Source organism: Leptodactylus fuscus, chromosome 5, assembly GCF_031893055.1.
Source record: "Leptodactylus fuscus isolate aLepFus1 chromosome 5, aLepFus1.hap2, whole genome shotgun sequence".
Lineage (NCBI taxonomy): Eukaryota > Metazoa > Chordata > Amphibia > Anura > Leptodactylidae > Leptodactylus > Leptodactylus fuscus.
The window spans coordinates 17,968,694-17,981,903 of record NC_134269.1 but is presented as its reverse complement, the minus strand read 5'-3'; the positions used below and the strand labels follow the sequence as shown (position 1 = coordinate 17,981,903).

The window sequence follows — 13,210 nt, the reverse complement described above, 5'->3', positions numbered from 1 at the left end:
TTACCGCTCTACCGGGGTGGTTTACGTTGCATCATGCCTGTGTCCCCTCAACTATGTAGGCAAAACTAAAAGGGAACTGCGCCGTAGAATTTTAGACCATGTTGGGTATATAAATAGGAGAGAAGAACGGCCCTTGAGTCTTCATTTCTGGGATAAACATTGGGTAGATGCATCTACACTTAGATTTCAAGGAATTGAGTTGGGGTGTAGACCCCTGAGAGGAGGAGACCGGGATAGTATAATCCTGAAAAAGAGGCAGAATGGATCTTTAGATTGGATAGTGTTAAACCTAGGGGTCTTCATGATGGAATTTTGTTTGTACCATTTATTGAACAATAAAGGAATGTTTTTGGGATGTTGTATGTGATTGAGGGTTGCTGTTTTTCTGATGATTTTTCGTGGGTATGGGCTGAACCCAAAAATACAGTCTCATTCGTAGGCAGAATGTTATAGAGCAGTAGGAGCTGCACAGACTGACACATAACTTGTGGGAAATGATTCATTGTAACTTGTATTATTAATGTAAGTTTCCTTCTATTGTGCCCTGTGCACTTAGTAGACAAGGGGTGGTCTTACCTGCTGACTGACAGCCCCCCTGTATGAGTGCGCACACACAGCCTGACTAGTAAGCACAGAATGAGCAGAGACATAAATGAATAAATGACAAATTGTACTGAAAACTGCCTGCTAGCACCGCAGGACTCCCCCAACCCAGCGCCATTACTCTTTAGGTGACTCAGTCTACTCTGGCGTGTCACTTAGTCCTTTCTAACTCCAGTCACAGTCACAGCAATCACTACTCAGTCAGACCCCTCACACAACCTCAGCTCATGTTGCAGAACCTTTCCCAACTACAGGTATATACCCAAGAGCGCATTTATTAATCCCATCAGCGATAAGGGAAATGCCAGAACCAACCACAGTCTGGTGCTAACAGTATATGATGTGTAAAAACTGACTTCAGGACCTACACAGCATGGTCAGGTGACCACAGGTCCTGCACAGTACAACACAATGCAGTAACCAGCACTTCACAACTTTACAATCTTAATCAGGAATACATTATTTTGCTAAAAAAACAAAAGATTTAAACCAGACAATCACTTCCAAGTTTAAAGGGGTTGTCCAGGTTGCTAAGACTAGCTTATTCGATCTGGCCACTACAGTCAGCTAGCCCCCATAGTTCATGTAATTACTTGTGAGTGGATGGGGACAGAGTGACCCTGGGGTCGTAGTGCTGGTTCCAATCACATGACCAGGCTGGAACCCCTTGAACCATAATGAATAGTCCTCTGGACTCCCGTTAAACTAAGTCTAAAGTCAGTCCTCATCTGAAAAACGGAGACCCTTTCCAATACTCTTTCTGCTGCCACCAGCCACCACTAGGGGGAGTTTACCATACATGAGTCCAATGCAAAGCATAAATAGTATGCAGCAAGCACCCTCTATTGGTGTCTGCAGGCAGATAGAATTTTTATGATTAAATCCTGTTTATTTTGGGATTTTGGAGCTCTTCATCACAAGACTCTCACCATCAGTCACCCCTCATATGTAGCTGTTACTTGGCTGCTCAGATTAGCAGCGCTGTAGGATTTGTGCCATACAAGAGAGATACAAGTCTGCCTGAATCCCTATCTGCTCCTACTGCCAACCATTGCCAGATTTTAAAGGACATAACTTAATTTAAAAAACGACTTGAAGACAAAACAGATTGTATTGACTATGACATACAGCTAACAACCTGCATTTGTATCTGTCCGTGATTTATATAGAATTGTCACCCCTCCCCCACCCGGAGTTAATAGACGGGGATGAAAAGCCGGTGGCATGTTTGATAAAACTGTATTGAGTTCATCGTCAGCCGATACAATAAGAAAAGTCAAATCTAGCAGCTGTAGAGAAAGAGATAGGATGTATTCCCAGGTGCACTGACTTCCCAGAATGCCACAGCCGGGACAAGACAATGAGGACAGTTATTTAAAGCCTGAACTAGTTACAGTGCTACAGAAATGTTCTGGGATCCACTAATGTGGCAAAGCATAAGGAGAGGGCTGGCCGGCCTCCAGGATAACTTATACAACACCAGCGGATACATGGAGGTGGGGGTCAGCGGGAGTAGGGGGGCACAGAGCAAGAGTCTCCGTCACCTCCCCACTATCAGAGTCATAACCCCGACCTAGAATGTGTGAGATATATATCAGCTACGTAGACATTTAGTAATGGGGATCGGGAAGGAAACCCCAAATGTGGTGAACTACAAAGATGTCCTCAAAAGAATGGAACAAATCTAATAGTGAGGTGTAGGAGAGAGTCTGTGTATTAGGATGAGGAGAGGTCTGTGTGTCCTGATGTCTGTGTATTAGGAGAGGTCTGAGTGTCCTGATGTCTGTGTATTAGGAGGAGGAGAGGTCTGTGTGTCCTGATGTCTGTGTATTAGGAGAGGTCTGAGTGTCCTGATGTCTGTGTATTAGGATGAGGAGAGGTCTGTGTGTCCTGATGTCTGTGTATTAGGAGGAGGAGAGGTCTGTGTGTCCTGATGTCTGTGTATTAGGAGAGGTCTGCGTGTCCTGATGTCTGTGTATTAGGAGGAGGAGAGGTCTGTGTGTCCTGATGTCTGTGTATTAGGAGGAGGAGAGGTCTGTGTGTCCTGATGTCTGTGTATTAGGAGGAGGAGAGGTATGTGTGTCCTGATGTCTGTGTATTAGGAGAGGTCTATGTGTCCTGATGTCTGTGTATTAGGATTGGTCTGTGTGTCCTGATGTCTGTGTATTAGGAGGAGGAGAGGTCTGTGTGTCCTGATGTCTGTGTATTAGGAGAGGTCTGTGTGTCCTGAGGTCTGTGTATTAGGAGAGGTCTGTGTGTCCTGATGTCTGTGTATTAGGAGAGGTCTGTGTGTCCTGATGTCTGTGTATTAGGAGGAGGAGAGGTCTGCGTGTCCTGATGTCTGTGTATTAGGAGGAGGAGAGGTCTGTATGTCCTGAGATCTGTGTATTAGGAGGAGGAGAGGTCTGAGTGTCCTGATGTCTGTGTATTAGGAGGAGGAGAGGTCTGTATGTCCTGAGATCTGTGTATTAGGAGGAGGAGAGGTCTGTATGTCCTGATGTCTGTTTATTAGGAGGAGGAGAGGTCTGTATGTCCTGAGATCTGTGTATTAGGAGGAGGAGAGGTCTGTGTGTCCTGATGTCTGTGTATTAGGTGGAAGAGAGGTCTGTGTGTCCTGATGTCTGTGTATTAGGATTAGGAGAGGTCTGTGTGTCCTGATGTCTGTGTATTAGGAGAGATTTGTGTGTCCTGAGATCTGTGTATTAGGAGGAGGAGAGGTCTGTGTGTCCTGATGTCTGTGTATTAGGTGGAAGAGAGGTCTGTGTGTCCTGATGTCTGTGTATTAGGATGAGGAGAGGTCTGTGTGTCCTGATGTCTGTCTATTAGGAGGAGGAGAGGTCTGTGTGTCCTGATGTCTGTGTATTAGGAGAGGTCTGTGTGTCCTGATGTCTGTGTATTAGGAGAGATCTGTGTGTCCTGAGGTCTGTGTATTAGAAGAGGTCTGTGTGTCCTGAGGTCTGTGTATTAGGAGAGGTCTGTGTGTCCTGATGTCTGTGTATTAGGAGAGATGACATATTGGGTAAACAGGCAGAATCTTACATAACATCTTAAGCATGAACTCCATTGTATGTTGTCTGGGGGGAGGACACTTACCCAGTGAGAACAACCACAAAGTCCATCATGTTCCAGCCATTGCGTAGATAGGATCCTTTATGAAATGCAAACCCCAAGGCAATGATCTTAATTCCCGTTTCAAAGCAGAATATTCCAATGAAGTAAGGTTCTGTGTCATCCTGGGAAGAGAACAACATGTCAGATGCATCCATGATTATAGCCAAGGGGAGACTTTCACATGAGCGGACTTCTCTCATTCACTTGTGGCTGTCAACTGGGCTACAATTGTGAAGATAGATGCGGACCCCAGAGGTGGCCCCGGCATATATCAGGCATCACTTGCTTTAGATATAACCATAAATGCTCAGATGGGAAACCCTCTAATAATAAATCTCTAGATATTTTATTTAGCACTACTTTAAAGTGAATCTCCTCCTTTTTCCTCATGTGATGTATAGAGAATACAGTTTTGTTTTCTGATTCAGATCTCCAAATCAAATGCATAGACCTAGATATAAAAAAGAACATGCTGGCCGTCTGCCACTAGAGGGAGCTGGGGAGCTTACTGCTTATGGCTAGGGTTGAGCGATCGTGTTCGGAAAAAAATCGGATTCTGATCGGCGATTGAGAAAAATTCACAATCGTGATCGGAATCCCGAACACAATCTTTTTAGGTGGGATCGAGATCAGTATTATTTCCCACAATGCTTTGCTTAGCCTTCATACTGAGTATATAGTGTATATTCAGTGTGAAGGCTCCGCTGCGGATCCATAGGAATGAATGGAAGCAGCCGGAGCACAGCCTTAACCCTCTGCACGCCGGCTGCCTCCATTCATTCTAATGGGAGACTAAACTAACATCTCTAGTAGCTACTTACCTGCAGAGATGGCTGCTCTGGTGCCCGGTGTTCTCCTTCTTATTCGCCTCGGTGGCCCTCCACGCTGCTCTTCTTTGCCTCGCTGCCACCACCTCCCAGGTTAGTGTTTAAAGAGCTAGGTAGGTGGGGCTTGTGACTTAGGAGAGTGTGGGCGGGTACAGGGCGGGGAGACATGACGTCTCCCCTCCCAGTACCCGCCCACACTCTCCTAATCCGCCCACACTCTCCTAACCTGGGAGGCAGGGGGCAGCGAGGCGAGAAGAGCAGCGTGGAGGGGCAGCGAGGCGAGAAGAGCAGCGTGGAGGGGCAGCGAGGTGAAGAAGAACACCGGAGCAGCCATCTCTGCAGGTAAGTGGACACCAGGGGGGACTAAGTAGCCAGAGGATTAAAAAAAAATCCTCTGGCTATTTAGTGATTCACTACACAGCGTGGATTCTAACAATTAGAGCGTTCAATTCTTAGATTCCATGCTGTATAGCGAATAGGATTGCTTTTAAAATCTGATCTCTGATTAATAAAAAAATCCCATTGACTTGCATTGGGATCGGAATTGGGATCGAGATCGGGTTCGAATGAAAAATGGAAATTGGATTTTAAAATCGATCCTGAAAAGTCAAGATCGGCTCAACCCCACTTATGGCATATGTAGTTATGTTATCTTCTAAGCTCCCTCTAGTGGTGGCGCAGGTATCTAGTAAGTTATGTTTTTCATCAGTTTATGTTTGCAGGGGATTTGGAGCACAGGATTTTGAACCCTTTTAGAAACAATGGGGTATATGCACTTGTGTTTAAATGGGATGTGCTTCAGTTTTCTGAACCTGTGAAACTTCCTTATTAACCTCCTGAACATGTTCCCTGATCTGCTGGCCACATATTAAAGGGCAAAAGCACTGAGCGGATTGTAATAGATAAGAAATGAAGGCTTCACCCCCCTGGACTCCTGAGCCCAGATAGTGTGGGTGACGTCAGCCATGTCTTACTAAAAGATATAACAATCTGCTCAGTTACTTCTGCCCTTTGACAAGTTGCCTGCAGATCCGACTGCCTGTTCAGTGTTTCAGGTTACCTAAGACTGTTTTCATACAGTGCAGTTATATTGGGTTTGTAAAGGACTTTACTAAGGGGCACCAGCAGTCGTGTGAACGACCCCTAAATATAATTTTGCAGATGACTCACTCACTCACTATACCCCCCCCAAACACACGTTATGTGGTTACATTTATAAGCCTTACCAGGCGCTCGGACATCGGAGTCTTGTCTCCCTCTGGCAGATGTTGCTCCATTGCCAAAACAATGCAATTCGCTATAATAGTTGCTAAAATCATGTATTCAAAAGGAGTAAAGATTCAGGTTAAGGAAAAAACATGGCAGAACACTCTGGTTATACAACAAGATCTGAATACCCAAGAGCTTACATTTATTACTGACAGTCTATATTAATGTATATAACAGATGTTACCAACAATATAAATATATATATCTACTTACATGTGTATATAGGAGGTGCCCAGGTTATACCGGCATGGTCCATATCACTATATACCAGATGTATAACTTATACCGGCTGTACATATATAATTATATACAGTATATACCCAGGTTATACCAGCTGTACATATATAATTATATACAGTATATACCCAGGTTATACCGGCATGGTCCATATCACTATATACCAGATGTATAACTTATACCGGCTGTACATATTTAATTATATACAGTATATATCCAGGTTATACCAGCTGTACATATATAATTATATACAGGAGATACCCAGGTTATACCGGCTGTACATATATAATTATATACAGTATATACCCAGGTTATACCAGCTGTACATATTAATTATATACAGTATATACCCAGGTTATACCAGCTGTATATATATAATAATATACAGTATATACCCAGGTTATACCGGCTGTACATATTAATTATATACAGTATATACCCAGGTTATACCAGCTGTACATATAAAATTATATACAGGAGATACCCAGGTTATACCGGCATGGTCCATATCACTATATACCAGATGTATAACTTATACCGGCTGTACATATTTAATTATATACAGTATATATCCAGGTTATACCAGCTGTACATATATAATTATATACAGGAGATACCCAGGTTATACCGGCTGTACATATATAATTATATACAGTATATACCCAGGTTATACCAGCTGTACATATATAATTATATACAGGAGATACCCAGGTTATACCAGCTGTACATATATAATTATATACAGTATATACCCAGGTTATACCAGCTGTACATATTAATTATATACAGTATATACCCAGGTTATACCAGCTGTACATATATAATTATATACAGGAGATACCCAGGTTACAGTCCTATGAAAAAGTTTGGGCACCCCTATTAATCTTAATCATTTTTAGTTCTAAATATTTTGGTGTTTGCAGCAGCCATTTCAGTTTGATATATCTAATAACTGATGGACACAGTAATATTTCAGGATTGAAATGAGGTTTATTGTACTAACAGAAAATGTGCAATATGCATTAAACCAAAATTTGACCGGTGCAAAAATATGGGCACCTCAACAGAAAAGTGACATTAATATTTAGTAAATCCTCCTTTGGCAAAGATAACAGCCTCTAGTCACTTCCTGTAGCTTTTAGTCAGTTCCTGGATCCTGGATGAACGTATTTTGGACCATTCCTCTTTACAAAACAATTCAAGTTCAGTTAAGTTTGATGGTCGCCAAGCATGGACAGCCCGCTCTCAAATGATCTGAAAACAAAGATTGTTCAACATAGTTGTTCAGGGGAAGGATACAAAAAGTTGTCTCAGAGATTTAACCTGTCAGTTTCCATGTGAGGGACATAGTAAGGAAATGGAAGACCACAGGGACAGTTCTTGTTAAGCCCAGAAGTGGCAGGCCAAGAAAAATATCAGAAAGGCAGAGAAGAAGAATGGTGAGAACAGCCAAGGACAATCCACAGACCACCTCCAAAGAGCTGCAGCATCATCTTGCTGCAGATGGTGTCACTGTGCATCGGTCAACTATACAGCGCACTTTGCACAGGGAGAAGCTGTATGGGAGAGTGATGAGAAAGAAGCCGTTTCTGCACGTACGCCACAAACAGAGTCGCCTGAGGTATGCAAAAGCACATTTGGACAAGCCAGCTTCATTTTGGAAGAAGGTCCTGTGGACTGATGAAACAAAGATTGAGTTGTTTGGTCATACAAAAAGGCGTTATGCATGGCGTCCAAAAAAACAGCATTCCAAGAAAAACACATGCTACCCACTGTAAAATTTGGTGGAGGTTCCATCATGCTTTGGGGCTGTGTGGCCAATGCCGGCACCGGGAATCTTGTTAAAGTTGAGGGTCGCATGGATTCCACTCAGTATCAGCAGATTCTTGAGAATAATGTTCAAGAATCAGTGATGAAGTTGAAGTTATGCCGGGGATGGATATTTCAGCAAGACAATGATCCAAAACACCGCTCCAAATCCTCAGGCATTCATGCAGAGGAACAATTACAATGTTCTGGAATGGCCATCCCAGTCCCCAGACCTGAATATCATTGAACATCTGTGGGATGATTTGAAGTGGGCTGTCCATGCTCGGCGACCATCTAACTTAACTGAACTTGAATTGTTTTGTAAAGAGGAATGGTCCAAAATACCTTTATCCAGGAACTGATTAAAAGCTACAGGAAGCGACTAGAGGCTGTTATCTTTGCCAAAGGAGGATTTACTAAATATTAATGTCACTTTTCTGTTGAGGTGCCCATATTTTTGCACCGGTCAAATTTTGGTTTAATGCATATTGCACATTTTCTGTTAGTACAATAAACCTCATTTCAATCCTGAAATATTACTGTGTCCATCAGTTATTAGATATATCAAACTGAAATGGCTGTTGCAAATACCAAAATATTTAGAACTAAAAATGATTAAGATTAATAGGGGTGCCCAAACTTTTTCATAGGACTGTATACCGGCATGGTCCATATCACAATGTACAAGGAGATGTATAATCTATAGAGATGAGCGAACACTGTTCGGAACAGCCGTTCCGAACATCACGCTCTCATAGAAATGAATGGAAGCGGCCGGCACGCGGGGAGTTAAGCGACCGGCCGCCGGCAAAGCGTACGTGCCAGGTGCTTCCATTCATTTCTATGGGAGCGTGCTGTTCGGATCGGCTGATCCAAACAGTGTTCGCTCATCTCTAATAATCTATAAATATGACATGTAATTCTATGTACCCAGGTTATTGCATCTGAAATAAAAGACAAGTATAAAGAAAACAAGTGCTATTAGTCAGTGTGGATAAGGGCTCGTTCACATCTGAACCCGGTCACCGCTTCCAGGTTTCCGTTTCCTGCACGAAACTGGACAGGAGACGGAAACCTACAGTCATGTTTCATTTGAATGGGTTTGAAAAGTGTCCGGTCATGAGCGCCTGTTTGTGCTCTCCACGGCAAAACTGGGTTTTTTTTAACCGGATGCAGAGTTAGACATGGAGGACTGTGTCCAGTTTTAAAAAAAAACGGTTTCACCGCAAAGAGCTAAAAACGCTCACCGGCGCTCACGGCCAGACACTGTCTGGCAGGTTTGGAAACCTGATCCAGAGACCTGAATGCTGGTGTGAACCCAGCGTAATATGAGTTTTCTATTTTGTACATTTCATCCCTTGTTTAGTAAAAAAAATTTCAATGGATAAAAAAAAATGTTTCGTCTGGAATTCTTCCTTTAATCCTTTCATCACACTTTAATACTGTTATCAGTGGGGTATCAGATTGAATATAATGGTTGCCATCACTGACACCATCATTCTGATGCATTTGGCTTCAGTGTGAGCAGACGTCGGCCATCCTGATGTCTATGGCTGTGATGCAGGAGACTCCTACTAGTTGTGTGAGGTTCTGATAGAATTCTGCATAGTCTCTAGTCAGTGTTTATGAGGACGCACAAAGAGATGATTCATCAACCGATTCAGCTCTGCTACATGCTGCACGTATAGGCCTCCATTCATTCCCGCAAGCCTGCGCTGGAGTAATTCTGTATCATTCAGCAGCTTTTCCTTACACTTCCATTGTGACAGGGTGCAGTCAAACAATACTCTGAGAGAATATGTGCACTGTCACAACATGTCACAACACAATCACACTTTAGTGCCAAGCCCACCATGTGACTGCGTCTGCCTACAGCAAGGACATCTTGTCGTCTAGTGCGCTGGCTCTCCCAGCAGACGGTTTATTAAAATACAAAATATGAATGGATGTGATAGACAAGAAAGAATCCCAGTACCTGCATTCCAAATTCCACCCCCTCTTCTATCTGTTCGCCTGGCACCGCGCCAGGGATACAGGAACGTACAGACGGTGTGCGGGAATACATTCAATTTATATACATTATTTCTACACACTCATGATGACCAAGCAGAGATGTGAGCTAGTTTAGATGGACCTGTTAGGTGTCCCTATTAAAGGGATGCTACAAGCTTTTTTTTTACCATCAGTATTAAAATAACAAACACTATGTACTCAACATCCATCTGGCCATGAATCCAGCAAAGATTCTGTCCGGAGCTTCTGACCTTTGGCCCATACATGACCAATGCCACCAATTTGTTCATCATCGCTCAGCTACTGGATGACTGACATGCATGTCTGCAGGCAGAAGATAAGAACAGGGGACCCAAACAGAGACTCTCTGATTGATGCCAAATGAACAGAAGGTGAATATATAGTGTTTATTATTTTAAGCCTCTCTAGGGATTGAAAAAAGGACTTGGAACACCTCTATAAAGGGGCTCTATCATTGGGAAAAGTCATTTTTAACTAAGCACATACATACATAGCCTTTAGAAAGGCTATTTCACATATACCTTTTGTATGTTAATCTCCTCAGTAGTTTTTGAACGAACCTGTTTTTATGCATATGCTAATTAGCCTCCAGCGAGCACCGGAAGTCTCAGCGAGCACTGTCTGCTGTGTGTGTGACAGTAGGGAGGCTCCTGAATCATCAGCAGCAGCCGCCTCTGCTGTACACACAGAAGACAGTGCTCGCTCGAGGCTAATTAGCATATGAATAAAAATGGGCTCATTCAGAAACTACTGAGGGGGCAACACGGTGGCTCAGTGGTTAGCACTGCAGCCTTGCAGCGCTGGAGTCCAGGGTTCGAATCCTGCCAGGAACAACATCTGGAAGGAGTTTGTATGTACTCCCCGTGTTTGCATAGATTTCCTCCCATTCTACAAAGACATACGTATAGGAGAAAAAAAAAGTACATTGTGATCCCTATATGGGGCTCACAATCTACAGTAAAAAAAAAAAAAAAACTACTGAGGGGAATAACATACAAAAGGTAAGTGTGGATTTGCCTTTCTAAAGGCTCTGCAAGTATATGTTTAGTTAAAATTGACTTTTCCCAATGATAGAGCCCCTTTAAGAACATGTGCATGCTTGTCACAGCCAAGCTTGTATGTATATGGGGGTTTGGAAGAGGCAACTCTCAGTCAAATGACTGTACATGTGTATGACCAGCCGAAAGGCCCCATAAGCAAAGTGATTTAGCAGCTAGTTGTCTAACAATGCTGACAATCACCCAATGAATGAGCGTTTGTTCATTCAGCAGGGCAAAAATTCTATGTCCGTCAGCAGCAAAACACCCTGTCTAATAAATACTGTGCTGCTGACAGGCAATAAAAGCATGTGCAAGACTAACTATTGCTTTAGCGGATCGTTTTCCTCTCCTGTGATCATTTTCACTATTAGAAGGTTTGTTAAAGTGACAAACAGCACTGTGCGTAAGTTTTAGGTAGGGTTGGCCACCATTTGAAGGATTAAGTGATGATATGACCCCCACAGATAAAGCCCTGATCCCAACCCCATGTCTGAGGTTACATGAAGAGTCAGAAGGATTGGAGCAAGCAACATCCACAGAAGATCTGTGCTTAGTTACTCACACGCTGAAAAAGTGTGAGCACCCCTGCTTTACATATTACTGCATATCTACTTGGTAGATATTGGCAGTGACTGGAATAGTAGTCTGCACCGAGGAAGCCCTATAAACTATAGTATTTGATCAGCAATAATGAAAGAATAGATTTCGACTGATCTGAACCAATTGTTTAGTCCCATTTCAGAACGATCAACACTTTATGTCTTTCCAAAGGAGAAACACGTCAAACTAAGTCATAGACGTTTCCAAACTGTAGATGCAGTACCTTTGTTGGTGGTCCCTTCATTGGGTTGGGTGGTGACCTAGTTCAGAGGATGGAAGCAGATTTGCAAGGGTTCCTGAATGTTAGGCATATTGGGAATTAATGGTCTAGTGTGACCAACATAAATTCAGTGTAACTTTTGTAGTGATCCTTTTATTTCTACTGACTGTTGGTCCTAAACCTAGTTATCAGTCATATCTGCCATAATGTCTGTACCTGCTATCTGAGTAACGTATTAATATTTCTATGTTAGCCTGGTCTTCAGAAGAGAAGGGTCTATTCTAGAGGTATGGAAAGTAAGTAGGATGCTTGGCTGTGCTAGAGCTATAACCAGTAAGATGCTGAGTTTTATAGCTAGAGGTATAAGCTGTAGCATACTCAACTGTATAGCTAGATGTATATAGGGTGCCAGGCAGTATAGCTATAGGTATACCTAGTAGCATGCTTTGCTGTATAGCTAAAGCTATAACCAGTAAGATGCTGGGTTGTATAGCTGAAGGTATAAATAGAATGCTCAACTATACATGTATAACCATTGGGGTGCTAAGCTTTGTAGCTAGAGGTATATCCAGTAGGATTCTTGGCTATATAGATATAAATATAACAGTAGGATGTTCAGCTGTATAGATAGAGGTGTAACCAATAGGATCCTCAGCTATATAGCTACAGACATAAGTAGTAGGATGGTTGTTACATACAGTCCTATGAAAAAGTTTGGGCACCCCTATTAATCTTAATCATTTTTAGTTCTAAATATTTTGGTGTTTGCAGCAGCCATTTCAGTTTGATATATCTAATAACTGATGGACACAGTAATATTTCAGGATTGAAATGAGGTTTATTGTACTAACAGAAAATGCGCAATATGCATTAAACCAAAATTTGACCGGTGCAAAAATATGGGCACCTCAACAGAAAAGTGACATTAATATTTAGTACATCCTCCTTTTGCAAAGATAACAGCCTCTAGTCGCTTCCTGTAGCTTTTAATCAGTTCCTGGATCCTGGATGAAGGTATTTTGGACCATTTCTTTCTACAAAACAATTCAAGTTCAGTTAAGTTTGATGGTCGCTGAACATGGACAGCCCACTCTCAAATGATCTGAAAACAAAGATTGTTCAACATAGTTGTTCAGGGGAAGGATACAAAACGTTGTCTCAGAGATTTAACCTGTCAGTTTCCACTGTGAGGAACATAGTAAGGAAATGGAAGACCACAGGGACAGTTCTTGTTAAGCCCAGAAGTGGCAGGCCAAGAAAAATATCAGAAAGGCAGAGAAGAAGAATGGTGAGAACAGTCAAGGACAATCCACAGACCACCTCCAAAGAGCTGCAGCATCATCTTGCTGCAGATGGTGTCACTGTGCATCGGTCAACTATACAGCGCACTTTGCACAAATAGAAGCTGTATGGGAGAGTGATGAGAAAGAAGCCGTTTCTGCACGTACGCCACAAATAGA

At 42.6% G+C, this 13,210-nt stretch overlaps 1 protein-coding gene across 1 annotated transcript in view; it reads right to left on the bottom strand.

Moving 5' to 3' along the window:
• CACNA1A (calcium voltage-gated channel subunit alpha1 A) overlaps positions 1-13,210 on the bottom strand; it is a 232,868-nt gene that overhangs the window by 166,005 nt on the left and 53,653 nt on the right. The window contains exons 2-3 of the mRNA XM_075272510.1: positions 5,768-5,874; positions 3,697-3,836 (exon numbers count right to left, since the gene is read on the bottom strand). Coding sequence (XP_075128611.1) covers positions 3,697-3,836; positions 5,768-5,874 — 247 coding nt within the window. The remainder of the gene's footprint in view (positions 1-3,696; positions 3,837-5,767; positions 5,875-13,210) is intronic.